Below are 23667 nucleotides of genomic sequence, written 5' to 3'. Positions count from 1 at the left end.
TTTCAAGAGACTTTGCCCAAACTGACTCGCACCTGTTTTCATGCCATGATGCATAAGTTGAATCGCAATTAAAATCCAAATTTTACTCTTACACCAACTAATTCAAGTTTCCTTTTGTGGTGGCAAGAAATGTTTCAGGTTTTAGTCCTGTATTTGAAAGTGAGCTCATTTGCTTCTGTCTTTAATGCTCCATCAGATAGGGTTAGCCTGGGTATGTGGAGTAGCTTTGAAAAAACACAAAATGAAATGTAACTTCACAAGTAAGAAGTAATTCTGAGGTACAGTGGAATCTCGATAAGTCAAACTCCGATAACTCAAAACAACTGTTGAGTCAAACAAAGAATCCATTCCCTTCAGTAGTATAACAATGATATACACCCCTGCTTAACTCAGAACTCTACTTAAGTCAAATTTTGAGGTTTGACTTAACGAGATTTCACAAGACTTTACGAGACCAACCAACACAAGACTGCAGAGCCAAGACCAATTGTAGAGTGAGCCCAAGACCAGCCGCCAGACCAGCCGCAAGTAACAGGGCATGAACAGTGACAGAATAATGAATCTGTTGCTGTTCATTTGAATGTGATGGAGCTTGTGACTTGAATTGAGACTGGAGATCTTGTGTTGGTCTTGTGATGGTCTTGTGTACATGTATGTTTGAGTCTTGACTATTGTTGATACATGTATTGTTAATTATTAAAGCGGCAGACGCAAGTCTTTGAGACATGGTCAAAATTATAGCACGGCGTGCACAAAGAATTGCAATAACAATGACCATATCTCATACAGGCGTGTGGACAAACTGGAAAGAATGTTGCAACCTGATGCTGCTTTTTATGCCCCGCCGGCGAAGCCGAAGGGGCATACTGTTTCCGCCTTATCCGTCCGTGTGTGATCTGATACACCGTGCCCTCTGGAGACGTGCACACAATAGGGAACAAAAGATTGTATACGTCTCCACAGGGCAATTTCTATAGATGAATACGTCTCCACAAGGTTTTCACGAAATAGATATATGGTTTTTACTCAAAAACTAGGAATTTCGAAGGTGGGTTGATCTGTCGCAAATGGAAAAGTTTTAGAAAAGGGATATTAAGTCCGAATTTCAGCCAAGGAAATTAATTCTGGTTAAAATAAGAGCATTTTGAAACTTCACTTTCAAACTCGAAAACTTTACTACACGAGAACAAAGAAATGTCTCCACAGTGATACAAATTTCAGTATGTGTGTGTGTGTGAGTATGTAAACACCGGCAATCGTGGACGTAGGACAAAAGAATTGGGGCGCAAACAATACGTCCACGATTGACCGAACGTCCACGATCTCAAATCATGTACAAAACCAATTAGAGCTACAAACAAAGTACAAACAAAGGAAAGAGGATTAGGGACAATGGGGCGTCCACGATTGCCGGCATTTACACACTGGTGTGTGTGGGTGTGGGTGTGTGCATGCGTGCTTGTGCATTTGGTTCCACAGCAATATCTGGATTGTATGTCCATGTACATGTATGTCTTGAACCTTGATACAATGAAGGTAGCTTGCTAGTATAACTTATAAGTTTGGATCCCATAAGACAAAGGCCAAGGTCATAAGGATTAAAACAATAGGAATTTTTTTTTTTTTTACAAACCAGTATACATGTGCAAATGTAATCACTCACTAAAATATTAGGGGGCCTGTACACTGTTTATACATGTTTTTTTGTATAATCAATGTGGCTTCTCCACCCATTTTTTCTTGGACAGTCATATTTTTAATTGAAACAACAGAAAACAAACACGTGTACATGTACATGTATTACTAAAACTTGAGACTTGCACCGTAGTACATGTACATGTATATGCAGCTCTGTAGGTTGTTCTTAGGATTTTGAGTCACTTTCGGACCCCATAGGCCAACTGTTCTCATTATTAAAAACCAAAGAAATGATGTCATGATGATAACTCAAGCTTATTCAAATAACCGTATTTTCTTTTGATTATTTAAAAATTCTTATTTCCATGTAGGCCTTGTAAATGCTCAAAGGATTATGCTCAAAGGATTTGCCTTTGAGAAATGTCTTGCTTAAGACTGAAAATATCCAGTCAGTTTGCTTAAATCACATACAATGACTTCCCAACAGAAAAGCAAAAAACAAAAAATCATTATGGGATCAAATGCATCAATACATTACATATATAACCTAAAGAAAACAATCACGATGTCAATGAACGTTCCATGTGACCCAGGTAAGTTGATGTTAATAGAGTGGTGTTTTGTAATGGAGATAGGCATGGTTGCGGGGCATTTGTGTTTTTTAACACTACTTTTCCTGTTTTTTTATGCTTTTCGGTTTCAGCCGCCTCCACTCCCAGACAAGGAAGCTAGTGGCGCAGCATCCCATATGCCTACAATGAAAGAGCCTCTCCTTCGCCATGGATCACCATTGAGAAAACCCACCACCAACAACACTCACAAGTAGTCACATAACTCAACAGCTCCACCCCACCCCCCCCCCCCCCCTTACATAGTGTGACAACAAAACTCCACAAAACTGTATCAAACCTAAAGCTGGAAGGAATTCTTCAGGTCATTGAATTGTACAGTATGTTCAATATTTGATGTCAATTTGACAAGGCCACTTCAGACTCAGACATTATGGAGGATTGGAGGCTGCCATTCTTTATACCAATCCCCTGCTGAGGGTGTCTCTGATATGTCAACATCTTTCACTGGTGCATATGCCCCACTTGCTCTATTAGCAGTTGTTACAAGTTACCAGTGAAGTTTACCCAATTCCACTCATTGCCCTATGGGTGGTATTCACAGGAAATCTTGTCAACCTTGTCATCAGCTGTGGGATCCGTGAAACTTGACTAAAAATTGTTCTGATTAATATTTCTACTTAACATTCAATGTGCATTTGTACTTAAATTAAAGACAGTTGTTGGTGCATAGTAGAATTGCAGTCAAGTCAGTCACACGGTCAATCACAAACTCAAATGACAAGTCAGGCTTACAAGTAACAGAGGATGAACAATAGTACAGAAATGTATCTGTCAAGGTTCATTGGAAGAGCTTGTCTCATGAGACTGGAGGACATGCGATTGACGTGTGATTGACTTAACAGGATTTGTTGTATAATAATGAAATCTCTAGTGCGTGGGGTGAAGGCAACTTGGAACATTTCACTCCCCTACATCTGAATATGAACAATCTATGCACAAATCGATGTTTGTCTGGGATTGATTGCTAATTGTTTTAGTCACATGTAAAGCAAAGTGGTGGTGCTTTAGTTTCTCCAAAAGAACCCACAGTTTTGGTTCCTTGATGCAAATGTCGACACTTCCTTCATGAGTCAAAGATAATAATTCCAAAAACTTCATCACCTTGCAGTGTGTCCAGATTTGCCATAATTCAGTACTTTCTAATTTCTGAAGTCAGTTAAAAGATGTTTTGATTATTATGTGTTGGTTTTCTAAATTGTGACATAATAGTTGTATGTGTAATGAATGGAAGCTATGCAGCACCTTACAGGTTCAAGCCTGTTGGTTTTTCATAATACTTTGCCATTAATGGTAAGAAGTACCTTAATCTGTTCATTGCTGAGCTGAGGTTTGACATGTACTATGCAGCATGGCAACAGTTTGTGAAATTATTTGGGCAGGGGGCTGAGTAGTATCCGAGTAGTATTTCACATTGTCTTTAATGAAATGCAAAAATAGCTGGACTATTTGCTGCCGTCAGTTAAAAAAAAAACCATAACATTCCACAGGCTGGATAACCTGTGGTCAGTGTTTATGCTCAAGACCAACTAGGTTACTTGGAAAACAAGCTGTACTATCTTTTATTTCATTGACATGATTTGAGGTATTGCTGGTTCAAATTAAATAAAATATAAAAGTTAGGGAGTTACAAGGTACTGCACTGAAAGTATAATATAACCACGATACCCTCAGCTTCTAGAAAAATGTGCAGTTATTGCTTACATGGCATGATACATATTTGGACTGTGCTTTCGGATTCTGTTAAGACTTGAAAAGCTAAGGAGTCTAATTTTCTTTGTGTGAATATGCATATTCTCAGTGACTAAGATTCCAAGGGTACTAAAAAAAAAGTTATAATAGTCACTGTCCTGCGCATTTTGACGCAACTTTAAAATGGTGACGCTGAATGGTAGGAGGAATATCTCACTGAATAAAAATAGGAGACTGAAAATCTGGGACACAAAAAGTAGCTCTTCCATCAAAAGCAGAAGCATTTTTTGTAATTGTTATTAATCCAGAAAAATTGCTGCAGGTTTTAGTTTTTTGTGTGAATGGTGATTATAATTATTTTTGCTTTACTTTACTCTTTTTAATCCAACTTGTGTGTCTATTTTTTGTTTTTGGTTTTTAAGACTGAAGTGTCTTTTGTACATAAGAACAGATGAAATATACCATAATTTGTCTTTTGTTGTTTGGTTATCTGTAAATTATTGTATAGAATCAGGTAGAAGAGACTTGTATGTGTTGTGTAGTGAGTAGTGGCAATAGGTGTGTGTAACACTGGATAATGTTAAATCTTGGAGAACGGTAGCACTTAAATAGTACTTGATGATTACTATATATAATGTATAATATTCTTCATACTTTGGCTTTTTTTCCTCTCAATAACAGTGAAAGGCCTGTGATTCCTAGTGTTTATTGCTGTCTATGACACATTACCTATGATCTCATTCACCAGACTGGAGTAGCTGTGTAGTCACAGTGTACATGGCTGATTTGAATGTGCCACATTTGTACTTGAACTCCATTGCAGCTAAAATTATGGGAAATTTAAAGACACAAATTCTGCAAAATAGTTCCTGTATTTGTTTGAAGTTTGTAATCAATCTTCTCAGATTATGGGGTTTTTTTCACAAGTTTTTCATATTGTTTAATTACAATGCATTTTGTATTTTTGTGTAACAATCAGGTACTCAAAAACGTATTGTTTCAGACTTTCAGGAAATCACCCTAGAACCTAACTTAATCGTTTATTTTTTTCAAATTCATTAGGTGACATAATGGGAAAAATGTGACCAGATTCGACAAAACTAGTCTTGAAGTAATTTTCCTTCTCATTTTGGTCATATGAATTATATTTGCATACGTAAACCTCGCATTTTATTTTTTGCTCACAAAAAGACAAACATATATATGAAGATATCATATGGGTGAAAATGCTGACTTACTGTTTGCAAGGTATGTACAATAGACCTATTACTCACAATAGCTGTGGTGTCTTCTGAGTCATTTTGTTGTGGTCGGTTTTGGTCGGTCACAACTGAGTTTGAAACAATTCTGTGACTTCCAAAGGGCACAGACACGTATTAAGGGGTGGGCGAGGAGGAGATACGATACTGGGACCGCCATCCATCCACTCCCTGTTGGTTGGTTTGTGACACCACAACATCAAAGGCATGACGTCATGGTTTCATAATAAAAGTTTGATGTATGATTTACTGTATACAATTATTGTTTATGCCTTAACTGTGGTATTATGAAATATCCAAAGTACAATGTTATATTTTACTTTGGGAGGGGAACTGTGGCCCAGCACCAGTTTACACTGGACAACAGGCAAGAATAAAGGGTCACTCTCCACACTGCTAGACTGTGTCTGGATCACTCGGCTAAAGCCAGCAATAGATCGTTACATGCTGCCACCATTTTAGTCATGTTCCCTGTATCTAATAACAGCACTGAATGATAATGTTTTTGTGCAAAAAGGAACCAGACTATTTTTCCTTTCAGCCTAGCTTTGGTTGCGTTAATTTGAATTGGAAAAAAATCAAGATGGCCCAAACATGATAATGGTCTATAAGCAATGCGCCTATTTAGAAATGTGGTGCTTTTATATTTTATCCAGTGCACTGCTTTAAAGGTCAAAATGAAATTTGTTTTCTCAAATACATGTAATTTAAGTGGAAATTGGAAATTAAAATCCGGTGCTATCATCCATATTTTCTCGTACACTCATCCATCATTAACTCTTATCCATCACTAAATGATAAATGATAAAATACCAGGTGCTTGTTTTTCCCCACATTACCTTTCAACTATGCAGTGTACATTTTGTATATTTCAAATTGTTATCCTGTTTTGAAGGATTATGTTCTCTTCCCCTTTGTAGCTTTTGCCAAGAATAAAAACCTTTGAATGTGTTTTTTTTTTTATACAATGAACATTAATTTAAAAAATACGGCCATAAAAAAAATTGCAATGACGATTCTTGTTGTCAAGGTGCTTGAATGCAGACCCTAAAATCGGTGCGAAATGGGGGCTACATTGCACATTTCAAGGTTACATGTACTTCCATTTTTGTATGCAGCCTTTCATTGCAAAACAAAATATGTGTTTCAAGTGAAGTTAAAACAGTTTTATTATGAATAACTCATAATATGCATTGATATGATGTACTGACTGATTGTATTGAATAATTAATACATTTTTTTATAAAGAATAATAATTGTTGAAGAGACAAAGCTTGGTGTGCTGTCGTTTTATTACTAGTAATTCGTCTTAAATCTTTTTACAAAATTTCTGTAAACATGCCTGAACACTGGAAAAGAGCAACGTTACGTACAATCGAAAATAAGTAAAAATCACAAAATGTCAATGTAACCTATCAGTATAATATGGAAATTAACATAGTTATGTTGCTACAATAAAACATAACAGACTAGGACTCGCTTCCCCACTACGCTTCAGCTATTTACAGGTTTGCCTCCCCCCCCCCTCCAAAAAAAATGGCAGTGATACAAAATAGACAATTAGTGTGTTTAAGAGCTTTCTTGTGGGTGAGATCTAAAATGGGTAGGTGCCCAATATATAAGGATAACCATGCAACATGTTTGGATGAAATAACTAATGCGATAAAGTAAATTAAACCGTGTTTACACACAAATTTTTTAACATGTTTAAAAAAAGATTAAAAATTATCAAGAAAATTAGGTGTGGTTTTATGGATATATGCAGTGTTTCATTTCCAAAAAGAAAAGAAACTGAATTTGACCTTGTGATAAAGCTTTTTACATCCTGAGATTCATGCTCAATGTGACACTGAGTCTGTTTCTGCATCTTCTGTCTTCGGGAGTGTTTCACTAAGTAAATACTACAAAGTAGCCAATCAAAGTCTGCCCTGATGAACGAATCAAGCTTGCAGACCATGAACTCGAACTGTGACCCAAACTGTAATACTATTATTAACATCAAAAGTAAAACCCCTTGATGTCCACAGTCCAGTGTATGGTACTGAATCTGCACTGAGTCTGTTATTCTGAGGAAGCGAAGTCACTGACCACAGCTAGCCATTCATCCTGTCCGTTACTGAAAGAAGAATGGGAGATGTTTCACAAAGTTAAGAATTCGTTCATTGTTTAGACAGCCATAGTCAAATGTTTTGGAGTTTCAAAATGCACAGTTAAACCTAGTATTTTCACTGAAAAGACAATGGAAAACCTCTTGGCATTTTTTTAACCTTTGTTCTATCATTGAGCAAGAGCTTTCTATATGGTTCTATAGTTGTTTAAGTGTTAAATACTGGTTTACATTTTATGTTTGGTTGAAATTCTGATTGTGATGAATTTGTAAAGACTTGTAACAACTTGAACACAACTCTTGTCAGCTTATTGGTTGGTCGGTATGATGATTGATTTACGATCTTTTTGCTCATGGATGTCGTTGGTTAGTAGTTTGGTTGTTGTTTTGTTGGTTGCATCTTTCTCTATACTTACCATATTCGCAGTGGCCAATTGTGATGCGCCTGCCATAATACAAGTCACATTCAATCAAGTTGTTGTCATAATCCGACTCCGCCACCAGATTGTCTGGATTGATATGTATCTGCCAAAAAGGGGGGAAATGCAGAGATAGAATTTTGGCAATCTGTTTGGTGTCTGCTCATGGTAGTCGACATTTCAGAGAAAAGGAGTTTTGGGCAGATGGGCACACACTTCACACCCATTTACACTCATCTACTGGCAGGAGAGGGTGTTACAATTTGGTTTGGACAGTAGTGTAGTTCACTTATTGGCAGAAGAGAGGGGCAGGGTGGGCTCAGGTTGGGCAGAAGAACACACCTACCATGAGTTTATACCAGTCTTTCCTGATATTAGGGACATTCATCTACTAGAAGGGAAGACCGGGCATGGGCGGCCGCGGACAAACCTGATTCCTGCATCTGCTGGTGGGAGTAGGTGTAGGCCAGGGTTGTGATCGGGTGTTGCATATAGGGACCCACCCTTCAAGAATAGACCCTGATGTGCTTCTACATTACCCTCAGATTATGGCCACACAGTAGAGGTGGACCAGGGTTTGGCTGTGACAAAGTAGTCCCCATGCTCACTTTGTCTACTCACTGGCAGGGACTTTGACAGGGCATTTGACAGGGCAGAGGGGACACCCCCATCCCTTCCCCAAACTTACCCTCAGGGTGTACAGGTCTGTCTTGACTCCCGTCACATCCACCCACTGGCAATCAATGTTACTGGCGTAGATGTCGATGCAGTTGACAGAGATGCCTTGGTCTGTGATACAGGAGAACTGTGGGGTTATCCCTTCATCACAGTGGCCGTCCTCCAGACAAAAGCTAGCCTTATGGCCTTGGGCTACCCTCTCTCCTTTCTGGTTGATCAGGTCGTAATGGCTAAAGACCTCCATGCTGTGGAAATGCCTGGATAGGGCAAATTAAGTGGGACTCGATGATGAGGTAGGGCTACTGACATAGATGGGGGGGGGGGGGGGGGTTGTGTAGATACTGCGGACGACTTTTGACTTAATCCTATCCATCCCATCCTTTTATCAAGGCTCTTTCGAATTTGGTGTTCATCGACAATAATATTCAAATTATTTGTTATTCTCCTTTGTTGCCTAGAATCTTCTAAGTAACAAAATCAAAGAGCTGACCACAATCAAAGTAGTTTTAAAGTTACAAGTTATGTACAACATACACACAAAAGTAATTTAACAAATATCTCTTCACCGAAATTTCCGGACAACGTAACTTAGTTTCACAATCTTTCATTGCAGTGAATTGAACCTTAGCTCTCTTTTTTTAACAATGAACACAGACATAAAAACAGTCCCTTTGTTAAAATTGTCGGGCTGTTTGTTGGGGTGTTTGTTTGTTTGTTTGTTTTGTTTTTCATCTTTTTACCTATGACAAAGGTGCCATTTCCAACTGTATCGAGACAGCAACGGTCTAAACTGCTCCATGCCTCGGTTCATGATGGCGCTAGTGAAGCGTAGCAGACGACGAAGGCCCCAGTTATTGGGGACATCGGACAGGCAACCTTCCTCGCGTGCACAGGTCAAGAGGGTATCAGGCCAGTCCTGGACACGAACAGATGACTGGAGAACATGGAGGTCCATCAAGACGTCTGGCAGCGCTATAAAGAGAGGAGTAGAGCTTAAGAAAGTTTGAAATGTAATGAGTGGCGAGTCAGTGTGGCCATATTTGTCCTGAGATTCGCCTGTCATAGGGCATAAGGCCACTTATTGTCGGCTAAAATAAAATGAATGTGACGAGAAGCTGGGACCTGCTGACGTGGAAAGCAGGATACAGCGCATTTCGAAGTGCATGAGGTGGGGCAGTTCCGGGGAAAAAAACGTGAGGGATGCTTCACTCCGTTTCAGACCTACATATTAATGTTGGGTGCAGTTGAAGGTATGCGATGCATCGCGGTGCAGGCACGGGAACTTTTTTTGTATAACTTCCCTCTAGTTAAGTCTATGACAAGTCAAATCACAAGTTAATTCACAAGGAAAATCTGAAGTAACGGGACGAACAATGGCAAAGAAATACCTTGGTCAGAGCTCATTTGTAATTGTATAGCTTTTCCATTGGTTTGAGATGGGTGATCATTATGATGAGCTGTCAGGACTTGATCGATAACTACTTTATTTTGCCAGCAACTTCAGGTAATCTATCCACAATGACCTGCGTTTCCTCCAAAATTTCTTTGAGACAGATGGCATAAGCCGTCAACAGCCCCCTGAATGAAGCAGGACAGGTGGGTACTAGCGAAAGTAAAACCTTTCAGCAAGATTCTTACTGTCAACACAGACAACCCCGGCTCGGAATGCTCTGATGCAAGTGTTGGCATTGGAAGGTCGCGTGTATTTGCACTCCTTGATCGTTCTCTCGTGGCCTGTGCATTTTACCTCCATCATGAGAAACGTCCTCTTCGGAGCGCTGCCGTAGCTCAATGTGCTCTAAAAGAAGTTGAGGAGCAATAAAGTCATTGATATAATACTAAACAAGTTATTTGTTAAAGTTTTAACTCCTTGTTTCGGTAGCTAATCTACTGATTTTTTCGATTCCATTCTAATCATAAGGTAACAAAAACAACATGCATGCAACTGGGAAATCACAAAAAAAGAGGAAATTCAAAATTTTCCCAGACTTTGTACAGTGTTTTTCTATTTTCAATGGCACACATGGGAAGTAAAAAAGAGGAAATCGGCTGATCCGAGGAAAAGTTGCATGCCTGATATTTAACAAATAATTACAATTATGAGGGGAAAAAAGCAAATTCTGTGGGTAAACGTTAGTTTTTTGGCAGTGTTAGGCCTATATTTATGAGTTCGTAAAACAAATTATGTCACGTCCTAAAAAAAATTGTCCTATGTCCCTGTCATTGCATAAAAAACATTTCTTTGAAACTACTTCAATCCTGTTAATTATTTCTCGTTTCTTCTCTCGATAGATCAACTTGCACGGACTAACCTCTGGTGCATAGCGAGCGTGTCCCAGTCCAAGCTGACGGCACACTACCTTACCAGCCAGGAGTCCCCAGTTCCATCCGCAGATGTTGCCCCATTCCCCATTGATGTAGACCGCCACCCGCCCCTCTCTCTCGTACGTGCCGCCTTCAATTCTCACCTGTGAAGAGTAATGAGAATGCACGATTTCTGTAGGTGTTCACTGTCTCCATGTTTTTATTCCCCCCCCCCCCAAATTACATTATTTAAGTACGGCCTCCCTCAGCATGGTGTGCAGGGTTACACACCTATGTTCCGACTGCACATATTCCTATCCCTAACCATAACCGGGAGTAACACAATTTTATGTACGGATTGTCGGAACATAGGATTGTCGGAACTTTTGGACTTATTTTAAACACAGTGCGCCCATATCTATGTAAATGAAGGGCGCAGTCATTCAAATTCACTAGCCACGTGCATGGAGCTGATTTGAAAATGTTCATCACACTCTGTACTCGGGCCATTACGTATTAAGTTTGATAAATGTGAATTTAGTTATATTCAATTCGAGTTTCAGATGTTATTTAGTTATATTGAGATTCACATGATACCTTGCTAGCAGCATCGATATCAGGCACCACGCACTGTACGCTAGCGTCTTGGGCGTGGGTGCACCGACTGCCGTTCAGGTAGCCATGATCGCAGTCTAGTAATGTTTTTTCGTGTCCCTCGCATCGCATACGCCAAAGCCAGATAGGGCCAACGCCTGCAGAACCAAACAATATTCAACACACAAACATAAGGGAGGGAAACCTATAGCAAAGAACCTACGATCGATAAGGGGACAATTATAACAGCTAGGCCTATATTATGAAGAGGGAGGAAAACTGCAGATTAAGAAGCAAATGTTTAATAAAGGTTGTGTTAGGCCTACATTTATTTAAAGGGCTGTATTAAGCTTAACAATAAATACAAAACAAAGGCAGTTGCGAAGATCTTCAGATAGTGTCTGAAAGTCGGCTGGGTTTGTTTTTACGCATGATCGAAAAAAAAACCCAGTAGGCCTATATTTGGCCTATAGTTTGAGGGAGCTTGTCAACTATACAAACGCCTCAACCCGAATAGGCCCATGGCAAAATAGCCGGGTTCGTTGGTGTTTTGGTATGATTACGTTTAGGCATTTACGGTTGGGTTGACAGAGATTACACTGAGAAGTTCCAGCCACTTAAATTATTTCCTGCGTAGCAGTTCGCGTTCGGCAACCTACATTATATGACGCCTGTGTCTCTGCTTTACCAGAGTAGCCATGTTTTTTTTAATATAATATCTTCCAAAGGACTGAAAGACCCACCTTGTCCAAACTCGGAGTTTCTTACGGCTTTCTCTGCTACCCCGAAACCGAGTTGTCGGCAGGCTACGCTTGCGCTGACCTCGTCCCATCCCTCACTGCATATCGTGCCCCAGAGGCCGTTCACGTAGACCTCCACACGGCCTTCTCCGTAGTAAGCCCCGGACTTCAGCCGGATAGTAGGCTTCGGTTTCTTGATGACCTGGAAGAGTAACAAAGAGTATTCGCCAAATGTCCATATCGATATTTATAGATGCTGCTCATTTCTCCTGAAAATTTGCTTGAATATACGTTTGCTTACAAATCTTTGCTAAAAATCTGATATAGATAAAATGTTGTTTATCTTGCTGTCCTACCTAGTAATAATTTCCTAATAAAAGAAATTGGTGACGCATTTTTTTTCTGCTTAGCTGCTCCGATACATTTTCAATGGCACTCCAAAACATTGGCGTTAACCCAAATATCTGTTTCCATTGGGTGACGACCCGCACAATGTAGATAACGAAGTTAGATAACACCGTTTTCCTTGTTTATTTATTAATTTTTTTATTGATGACAAAAATTAATGATAGACAAGTATACGTTGCGAGAAAACATCGATCAACCGTGCTTACCAGTACTTCTGGCGTCGCCTGTTTTCGCGCTGCCTTACTCTTTCCCTTTCTTCTCTTTGCCTGACCGGCATCATCGTTTAGTATTTCCTGTGCATCTATGTCGGTCGTTGTTTCTGGCATTGTAGTGGATGAGGTGTTGTTGTTCATCCCCGCATCATTGACTTCCGCGTCCGCGCTGGTGTTTCCTTCAGCACCTGCTGATGTGATCTCTTCGTTTTGAACTATCTCCTCGTTGTCCTCCGCTGCCGTGCCTTCAACAGGCATTCCGTTCTCGTCGTACGGGGTGTCGAGAACGAAGTCTCCGCGATGACAGCGGGCATGCGCCACTATGTCAGACGGGCAGTCCTCTTCATTCGCCAGGTCGTCGAAGGGGCAGGTACCTATGTGGACCTCGGATCCCGTGCATTGGACGTTTGTAATCCGCATGCTCTTACGTCGCTGGAAGTTACCCCTGGTCAATACGTGAAGTTAACATTTTTTAACCGTGAGACTGACATTCGAGAAATGGATATAAACATCAAGTTCATTGCCAAATTATTTATGTTACGTTGTTGCAATGTTTGACTCCTGTAACTTACGGAAAATGTTCTTGCTTTTTGTGACTACCTGGCCCCATTAATGCAAATAACTCAGACTGATATTAAGCTCAAAACTGGAATTTTTTTAATCGCTTTAATATAGGGAAAAAAAAGCGAAGAACAGAAAAAAACCGAAACGCGATTATATTTTTTTGTCTTTTATCGTCACTGCATATTCTCATTTGTTAGAAATCTATTTGCTTGGTCCTAGATTGTGTGGAATAATAAATTGCCATTTCCTAATAGATTTTAGTACATGTATAATATTAGATTGTAGTATTTGCATGGTGGAGCGATTATACCGGGAGAAGTTTGCGATTACACCATGTAAAAGGATTTACTCTCAAAGACTATTTGCTGTTCTGAGAATAACCAGAGAATTAAAGTCATGTTTTCAATTAATGTGCTCAAACCGTCCACAAGACTGAACCTGAAACCTGTCCTTCTCAGATCCGCACTGTGTTCCTACAGTTAAAGCCGATTTATCATTCATGCGGAAGCGAAGCTAATTTCACAACCTCAATACTTGAAGTTTCATTGTGACGATCGCTGTTACCCTGATGAATTTACTTCGCACTCATGTGTGCGAAGTATGAACCGGCATTAAGACGCTTAAAGTGGTGTATCCGCAAAACTTCTCCAAGTCAAGATCCTTTACTTACGCCTCTTGATAACCTTCTCTCAGCGGCATGGAGTCCTTGAAGCCCACCATGCCACAAACAACCCGCGAGTCTAGGGTGTCCCAGTCCTCGCCACACACGGTACGCCACTTGCCCTTGTAGAGCAACTCCACCACGCCCTCTGAGATGGGCTGAAGCTTAGACCCGCCTACCAGGCGAACCTTCATCTGCCGCCTCTCCTGGGAACATACAATTGACCGATCGAGCTCCCGTAAGCTCCCGGGGAAGGGGGCTTAATGGGAACAGCATATCATAATAGAAGGTTTGTTTTTTTTCGATATAAGTTAGCGACATTTCAGTTTGCCTGTTTCAACGTTGGTTTTCAACGTGGGATAATTTTTTTCAGGAGAAGTTGTGGTACCAACAAGAGAAGACCTCGTGCTTGGTCATCATTCAGTACGGGAGTCTACGTTGTTCTTCTGGTTGTATTGTTTGATTGTCGGCGTTACTACTTTGCTCTTAACGTCTATGTTTTGAGTTGCGAATCATATACCATATTTCAACCATAAAACATCACTTATCAACATTAAACTTCAGTCCAATGCTACCAAAGATTGCAGCAGTTAGCGAATGGGAGAGAAGCTGCAATATTAGCAATAAGTTTCAATTAGGTATAAAATCACAGCAACAAATAAGCAATGTATGGACGAACACGACACAATCAAACGGGGAGCCTTCTATAAAGCGATAGAATAAAAGACGGACAAGTTATAGCGACCATAAAGAAAGGTTAAAATGATGAATCTACACAAAGAGAAGCTAATACAGAAAGATGACATCAGTGCAAGAATAAGCAATGCGTGGACGAACACGATGCAATAAATAAAGAGGAAACTTTATCCCCCAAAAAATTACAGAATTAAAAGACGGAAAAGTAGCGACAATAATTTAAAAGAGAAAATCTTGAAAGAGAATATAATACACGAAACATTTTAAACGACAAGAATTTGGTTCCTCGTTCAAATGAAGTGGCCTCAGTCGTTGGAAATCCAAATTTATGTTAATCGGCTTGAAAGCCGTTTTTTTTAAGGAAGCGATGAAGTTTGTAAGCATCTCAAATTTCTTCTATTTTTAAACAGACAGATTCTACAAACGACGGACGAGTGCTAGACTATGTACAGATATGCTGCAGTCAAGTCAGTGCAAGGACTAGCGGGAAATGCGCAGAGTTAATGCCCCCCCCCCCCTTCTCTCTCTCTCTCGCCACTGGCTCTCACTGCAGTTACCATTGGTATTGTCATTCTCTCAACTGTTATCTAACCGTCATCAATGTCTAAAGGTATCGTCATTTTCGTCCCTGTCCACATTTTCATCACAGACTCATCACTGACTTGAGAGTACTGTTAATATCAATGTCAGCTTCATTATCATTATTCCATCTATTCATCTAATTCCGTTTTATTGCGGTACCCACTGCTACACAGATTCGAACCAGCCAGCCAATCCCGGCAAGCTCGGTGGTCGAGTGGTTAGACGTCTGCACTAGAAAACGGGAGGTCGTGGGTTCGAGTCCCACCGAGTGAGTTTTTCCATTTTTCACTCGACTCGGGAGGTAACACACTGAGTATATACGTCGGTGAAGAGCACAACCTAATATTGAATTTACATCACTTATCGCAAATTCCCCCTTATGAATAGTATCATCATTATCGTTCGTGTCGTCGTTCATCAGATAACATTAGTCTTCTCCGAGCCTGACAAAATTGCTTTGGTCCAACGACAAACTTAATCTCAGTGTCATTGTTATCGTGATCGATGTCAATGTCGCATTTGTCGATGTCTTCTTATATTTGCCATCGTTATTGTATCGTCGCTGTCGTGTGCATCGTATATCATTTTCGTCGTATGTGTAATTATCGTCATTTTTAAACAAAATTATAAATTATCTCAATCACTACCATCGCTCCCCAATCACTACCATCCTTGTATTTCGGTGGAGTCAACGTGAATATGATCAGGTACGGGTCTTCCAAGAACCAGGATCCAAATTCCGTCGGGTCTGTAGGGAACTCGACTACTTACTTTCCTGATCTTGCTCCTACGGATACTTACAGCTGCCCTTTGTGCCTCCATCCGCTCCTGGATGGTGTCTTGGCTGCAGGTCAGGCCGATATCCTCGCTATGGCGACAGTTGCTGACGCCTAGCTTGGCGTGCTGACATTTGAAGAGGTGAGTCTCGTTGCCTGTGCACCTGACGTCATCCAATACGATTGTACCTAGTGGTTGGAGCAATGAGCTCGATAACTCTTGCATTCCTACTCGATACCATCTACGTTTACACAGGCGGTATCGTGACTATCTTCAGTGGTGTGGCCGGGAGGGGGTACGGGTGCAGAATGACAGATCGCAACGGAATGGAGATTTTAAAAGCAAAATCGGGATGCTGATAGAAGCCAAATCGGGACGCTGATAGAAGCAAAATCGGGACGCTGATAAAAGCAAAATCGGGACGCTGATAAAAGCAAAATCGGGACGCTGATAGAAGCAAAATCGGGACGCTGATAGAAGCAAAATCGGGACGCTGATAAAAGCAAAATCGGGACGATGATAGAAGCAAAATCAGGATGGTGAAAATGGGCTAGATGGGACGAACATTCTACTTTGCAACGGGCAAACAAAACCCTTGGTACGCGTATCGTAATAAACATGCATTTCAGATGGAAGGATACGCGTGAAGTTAGCAATTCACATACTTAGACGGTTTTAAGTATTGCAATTTGAGATTGGGAGAAGGGGATGTCATTGGTCGACTAAAGATTATGCAACCCCTGGATATCAAGATTCAACTCTTTACTGGGCATCCTTCCAAAAACGAGATGACCTTGCAATATATGTAATTGCACCATGTCCCGATGCCCAGTAACGAAAGGGCAATTGGGACAGCTCTTATAGAATAATGAGTGCATGCTGCTTCTTGTAGTGCACCAAAAAATGTATTTTTGTAGAGTTCGTCTCCATTCACATGGCTGTTTTCTCTATTTACGCATTTCCTTTATTTAAGCATGACTGGTACCACGGTGAGAGCATGTGTGGTGTATTTGTAGTAGGCATACACAATGACTTGAGAAACTGTTTGAGAATGATGTTGTCTTCGTCCGTAACCCCCCCCCCCCCACACACACACACACACCCCCGCACACCCACTCAAATTTGTATCCTTGTGGAGACATTCCTTTGTTCTCGTGTAGTAAAGTGTTCAATTTTGAAAGTGAAGTTTCAAAATGCTCTTATTTTAACCAGAATTAGTTTCCTTGGCTGAAATTTGGACTATATATCCCTTTTCTAAAACTCTTCCATTTGCGACAGATCAACCCACCTTGGAAATTCCTAGTTTTTGAGTAAAACCCATATATCTATTTCGTGAAAACCTTGTGGAGACCTATTCATCTATAGAAATTGCCCTGTGGAGACCTTTACAATGTTTTGTTCCCTATTGTGTGTGTGTCTCCACAAGGATACAAATTTGTAGTCACCCACACACACAAATCTCAAGCCCTTCCCCATTTCAACCACCGCAACGGTATGTAAGGAAAAGTATGCATCATTAAGTAGTATTACCGTACCTTTCCCAGCCCCAAACACATTGCCGAAGTGAAAGTCCATCGCCTCGGCATACCCCATCATCCGGCAGGCCACGTGTGAGGCGTTCATGTGCCAGCCATCGTCACAGACGGTCCCGTAGGCGCGTTGCCTCTTGAAGTAGACCTCTAGCCGGCCGGACCATGGGTTGTGCCCGCCGACCAGCCTAGCGGCCGCTGGCTTGGGCGCATCACCCTTGACCCCGCCAGAGATCAACGCTATCGCAGACAGGTATACCACCAGACGTACAAGCCACCAGGTGAAGTGTGTGTCACGAGGCATTTTCTTGATGACTCGCAAGGTCCGTTGCTCAATCTATACGCTAAACCAGAGTGACATAAAAAAGGCTTAGGTCTTATGAATTGCCAAGTGACGAAACTAAGCGGGCATGCGCATCCATTGTGCCTCCTCTCATCTGATCAAACCCATATTGTGTGCCCCATCACATAATGAGGACCCAAGTTAATCCTCCTTCAAATTGGATTTTAGTTATGACACTATAGCATTACTTTCAAAGCACTCCCTCTTAAGTTCCATAACCACTCCCCGCTAACCACTTTGAAATAAACTTTGAAAGAGACGCGATCGGAAAACCTGTACCAAACAGACCAAACGCTACAAATTTGTCGTTGGGCATGTTGTTTAATCTACATCACTGCAACCATACGGTCTTCTTAATGCTTGTAAATCAATTTTGTCAACGTTTCGACGAAGTGACGAATCTGTACACACAGCAGCAAAACCGAAAAATTGCATTTGAACTCGGTCGATTTTCAAATCGCCATTTCATTACATTCCTCCCCAAAAATATACTGTAGTCTCACTTTTCATTAAAGCATGTATTTTATAATAAACAGCTTCGTTATTTCGTCAAAAAGGAACATTTTGAGTACGCACACATTTGCAAAGCAGTATGTAATCATTAATGGTCGCACTTCGTCAAAAAACAAAAATGTGCGCGAGTGCACGATCACCGCATGTGATTAAACATTTTGTCACTTCGTCAAAATACAAATCTTACAGGCTTCGCACTTAATTAAAAGTATTAATCAATTTTACGGGGATTCGTCGCTTCGTCAAAACGACTTACCGGGTTGCCGCACATTTGTCACTTTTATCAATTTGGCAGATTATTCATAGAATACACGATAGCATATCCAAAAAATCACAAATTGCTACAAAGTACGGTTTGGGGCAGATTCGTCCCTTTGTTAAAACTTTGACGAACTTCTAATGGAACTCTGTGTCCAAATGATCGAACTGCCCTTTTCAGATCCAATAACTCCACTTTCTACAAACAAAAATATGGGGATCCATTTACTTATCAAATTATCTTTTCCTCTAAGTTCAGAGTAACATACATGACATTTAGTTTTGTATAGGCCTAAGCAAGACATAGCCAAAAAACCCACTGACAATAATATCATTTATCTTAACATTAAAAAAGGGGGAGTGTATACGCTGTATTGAGGAGTTGTTGACGTGTAGGCCTATACGAATTGTTTTTTAGACGTTTGCGTAACGAACACATGAAATCGCTAACAACTAGGGGCTATACAATACATGTCAAGGGCGATATCATCAGGGCTGAGGGGTTAACTTGGGAAACAGGTTGACAGTTCCTTCACAGCTGTAACCTGCTCAATACATGTTTCAGTTTGCACCGACTAGCGGCGGGAACTGGTACGGCAAGTCTGGAGTCATAAATCAATTTGCTGTAATTCTTTCTGATGATAAAAAGCAACGTTCCACAAAAGTTCATATCAACAGCTGTAGATCGGAAGCCCGAAAACCTTAACAGAGAAGACAATGAGCATTATTATGTTCAGATTTAGAGATGGGAGGACCATCCGATCCTCCTCTTTGAACTATCATGCGTAAAAACCTAATCCACGTGTGTTGGGATGAATGGGATTCGATCTCCAGTTGAATGGAGTTTCAATTAAAGTTGGTATATACGTGCTTTTTCAACATTTTGATTTTCTTTTCCGAATGAAATTTAAAGGAATATAAAGTCCTGTAACAAAGAAATTAGCTTGTTGTTTTTGCAGGACGATTTAAAAGGGTTTTAAATGGTGCGCTTGTAGTTCAGAAATTTCGCACACTATTCAGGACGAATAAGAAGCGTCCTGCTCTTAATTCAAAAGTTATTATAGTTATAATTATTATTATTATTATTATTATAAATAATTTATTGATAAAATTTGACATGGCACCCCAGGGGCTGAATTACATCAAAATTTACATAGGCCTATATTTAAAAAAAAAAACATAAACATTAAAAAGACTAATAATAGACAAGAAAAATTAAGCCAAAACAATATAAAATATAAAATTGAAATTAATGTATTGATTACTTGTCATGGGCCGATTTTGTTCATGCGATGTCTCATTGGAAAGCTCATAACTTATGTAATGATAGAAAATTATCAATTCAATTTGAAAATCTATTTTTTTTAAGGTGCCACACCCAAAAAGCACGTATACACCAACTTTAACCAAACTACAGATCGAAATACAGCTTGCATATATCTACTTACTTTTCATTGATGCCAAGTTATTCCTCCATCACAGTGATAGTGAAAATGGTATGAATGATCACCAAAAAATACGCCGATTCGTTATAACATGTATTACAATATTTGTCAGGAATACTCCTTTAAGATTAATATTAGTTCACCATCTGTGTTCCATTGACCTTCACTTCCAAAATACCGTCTTTTAAACATTCCTCACGTAGCCCACGTACACACGATCGACTGTCTCGTCACCGAACCTGCGACCGCAAAGCGACCGGGGAAACTCGACGCTCCAGTCCCACGAGTCGAGGTCGTACCACAGGGGGCTGGGCCAACTAGGCCTTCCGTACCGAAATTGAAATGAAATTTAGAATGTGCCATTTTTATAGTCTAGTATAAAAAGTGCGACATGTGCGTGGAAATATTTGTTGCGAGCGAAGACCAATAAGTCGGTTCAATAAAACTGTTTTCGATCCAAAAGTACTTTTCAAGTTGAAAAAAACCCCCTCTGAAAACACTGTAGTTAAATTTGACTGGAAAGCAGTGAAACAAGTTACTGTTACTGCGCAAGTTACTGTTTTCTGGTCAAATCTAACTGTTTTTATAAACCACAACAACTCTCGGTCAGCCGGTTCAAGCTGTGCACTCATCGTACATGCAATGACATGCTTGTCAATTCATCAGAAAATTATGAAACCAGTCTCGACTTTGACGCTCCGGGAAACAAACTTTTAAGAATATTTCCACTACCACAAATATCTGCCTTTAAGAATCCTGCTAGGATCGAAACATCAGCCTCTTCAAATTCTTCAAAGTATTCGGTGTTGGAGAATTTGCTTCTGCGTAGGCGGGTTGAGCTTTATTGAACTTTAAGGCTATCGGCGTTCGAAATTTCCTGAATTATTGAACATACTGCGGCTGCTGGCTAGCTACAACCGCAACTTGAAACTGAAGGGGTACAAATTTGAGAGATAGTGGTCAAATGTTTTCCTGTCATCGCTGTTCACGTATGATTATGATATGTACCCATCCCTAAATAAATATGTTAGCTAGGAGCCGATGATTAGTCTACGTATCAAAACAATAATTAAGTGGAGTCTTAACTATGAGTCGGACAAAACCCTAGAAAATTTAAAATTGATATTAGTCACAATGTACCATAAAGGCCACACGTCACTGGCTCCGTGAAGAAAAATATGCTAAGTGTTGCTTCAATTATGAAAATCAAACTCAAGATGTTGACAAATCGGAAACTGCCAACTTTGGGCTTAATAGAGCAGCTCAGGAGAGCGGTGTTAACATTAGAAGGTCGCAGCCTCGCAGGTTCAAAACCAACTCAAGTCAATTTCTTTCTTTAACTTCACAAGTATGTTTAATAAACTGAATAGAGATTGAAACTTTAAAATTTAAAATCAACGCGAGGTGTTATATCGTGTTGACGTGTAACCATTGTTTGGAACACGAGTGAGCGTGCACAGAGACCCATCGTATAATTACAATAAAGTACATGTATAAGGTACATGATTATACTTTTATAGAGCAAGGAACTGTAGCCTCAGCTCGCTGCCCATAATGCATAAAATGGCATAGAGCGAGTACGAGCACTTAGGCTAATATTCCAGAACTTAACTTTCTGCCAAGTGAGCAAGATGTCTTTAAAATACAACTGCGTCCTGAAACAAGCATGGGCACGATGGCTTAATTAGGATTGTAAACATGAGCGTCGGCGTTACAGGAATATTCACATTCACAATAGGGCTTGGTATTATCCAACTTTATGCGTTCTCATTACATGCTTAAGTAATCGGAGTTCATTTCAACATGTGCAAGAGCCATGTGTTTGTGCTTGTAGACTATTAATGTCTATGAAATGGTTCATATGCTAAGGCTTCGTTTGCAAAACTCCCTGTTATCTCCTTCATTATAAAAACAAAATAAACTGAGGTTTCACGACACAGTTGATAGAATTCTCAAATGTATGCAATCCTACCTTGTCTCCAGAGAAGTTGTTCGTGTTTAGTTGTCCCTTAGCAAATCAGTCCTTTAACTTTTTCGAAGTTAAATCTCGTTGTTTGTGCCAGCTGTTGAACACTTAGTACACGCTGAACAACAAAAGCGGGAGAAGTTTCTCCTGATCGTAACGTAAAAATACGCTCTGTGCACCCGTCAACCTGCCTGACGAGTATGACGCGGTGATGTACGAAGGATCAAATTCACGGTCGCAACCTCCCGATGGCTAACTGCAATTCCAACAGATTTACTGCTCTACCGGGACTGGGATGAGTTGGCGCGAGGGGTATGGAGGGTCTGTGTTAGGCCAACTGAATTCAATCCTCTGCGGAACCTTTATAAGCCGACCTGCTACTCCAAAGTCGGGGTTAGCTATGCCGTTAACCCGAAGCCACCTCGGAAGATTTCAATCCGCTAGTCAAGAATGTTATGAAATTTACCCAACAGGCAAGATCGAAACAAAATACAGTTGGCGGGACAGGCCTGAAGTTGTGTTTCAAGTTTAGGACACTTTACGATTATGAACAGTTGAAACATAAAATAAATCTGGGGTATTTTAAAATTGATAGTTGTATTATTATGATGCCCAGTCGTTAAGCGAAAAAAAACCTTGCATGAATCTCATAAAATTCTGAGAAGGTAACAACATAGCAAGAACTTCTTAACGAGAAACATTAAATAATTTGTAGGTGGCCCAGGGTTATGCCATTCAAGGACAAGCAAAACAGCTGACGGAGCAGGGTAGGGGTTTAGTAGAGAAAACCCAGATGTGTTTGTGTTGCAAAATGTGTAGACAGCTTGAACTTGTTATACTTCCGGGAGAACGGGGAGAACATAAACAGTTCAGAAAGTCACATTATAACCACTTGATTTATGGATTGTCATGTCAGTTTAAGCACCGTTAAGACTAGTGTGTATGGTATTACTACGAAAACAAATCCTGTTGCCTACTCCATATTAAAGTGAAATTTCGTCCGGAATGCGTCCCTTTGGGCTCGGAAGCACCGTTCTCACGACTGACGACAGCTCACTGAGTACTGAGTTGGACCCCCAAAAAATCGTTGAAAACGGATTAACATTCACACAACACCACTTTGAAAATTCACGAATTCATTACCATGCAAATAAATTCTGGTTAAGTTTTTCCTCCCTGACCTAGTAAAAGTCGAGCTGGGTACGTGTTAATTGGCAGAGCGCTCATTCCGCGCTGGTCCGTGTGTGCGCCTACTCAATCATGCATGTCGCACAGTGTGGCACTTGCGTAATACCATTGATCTCCACACAGTGCGTGATTCGCATTGTTTAAAAATTCGGAAAGAAAACAAAATCACAAGTTTGGTTTGAAAATTCAATATGGGGGGATACTCTAATTATACCGGTACCCTCCCCCCGGTCGCAGAAAAAAAGGAAATCATGCAGCCGAGCCAAGTAGCACGTGTATAATAACCACCTTTTTGACAGCTATATCCCCGCCCCCCCCCCTCTTTTTTTAGCCGAGCTGGATTCGCCCTGTATTCTATGATTTAGCAGTTTCGTACGATATGAAAGCAGTATTAACATCAAAATGTGCAGTGTTCCTACACATATCTCAGTATAAAAAATCTCACCTTTATGCTCAGCTGATTTT

The 23667-nt window shown here is 40.3% G+C and overlaps 2 protein-coding genes across 4 annotated transcripts in view; one reads left to right on the top strand and one right to left on the bottom strand.

Annotated features, from left to right (window-relative positions):
- LOC119735509 (dedicator of cytokinesis protein 1-like) overlaps nucleotides 1-6490 on the top strand; it is a 73446-nt gene extending 66956 nt beyond the window's left edge. Inside the window, exon 49 of one of the 2 annotated variants that reach the window (XM_038209224.1) lies at nucleotides 2342-6490. In XM_038209224.1, coding sequence (XP_038065152.1) covers nucleotides 2342-2464 — 123 coding nt within the window. In that variant the 3' untranslated portion in view covers nucleotides 2465-6490. The remainder of the gene's footprint in view (nucleotides 1-2341) is intronic. The other variant, XM_038209235.1, reaches the window with a different exon arrangement.
- LOC119735518 (lysyl oxidase homolog 2A-like) lies at nucleotides 3649-22478 on the bottom strand. 2 transcript variants are annotated; one of them, XM_038209248.1, is made up of 13 exons: nucleotides 22021-22478; nucleotides 17496-17833; nucleotides 15955-16148; nucleotides 13915-14111; nucleotides 12675-13125; nucleotides 12064-12262; nucleotides 11324-11478; nucleotides 10735-10890; nucleotides 10061-10220; nucleotides 9163-9394; nucleotides 8433-8679; nucleotides 7742-7850; nucleotides 3649-7334 (listed from the first exon to the last, which is right to left on the bottom strand). In XM_038209248.1, the coding sequence occupies exons 2-13, from the start codon at nucleotides 17791-17793 to the stop codon at nucleotides 7312-7314; spliced, it is 2421 nt and encodes an 806-aa protein (XP_038065176.1). In that variant the 5' UTR covers nucleotides 17794-17833; nucleotides 22021-22478; the 3' UTR covers nucleotides 3649-7311. The 2 variants fall into 2 exon arrangements, with proteins under 2 accessions (XP_038065176.1, XP_038065185.1); XM_038209257.1 differs by having other exon boundaries at nucleotides 15985-16148.
- Nucleotides 22479-23667: the final 1189 nt, after the last annotated feature.

Source organism: Patiria miniata, unplaced genomic scaffold, assembly GCF_015706575.1.
Source record: "Patiria miniata isolate m_02_andy unplaced genomic scaffold, ASM1570657v1 HiC_scaffold_10, whole genome shotgun sequence".
Taxonomy (NCBI): domain Eukaryota; kingdom Metazoa; phylum Echinodermata; class Asteroidea; order Valvatida; family Asterinidae; genus Patiria; species Patiria miniata.
The sequence above is the reverse complement of the archived record's forward strand: the minus strand, read 5'-3'. Positions and strand labels throughout refer to the sequence as shown.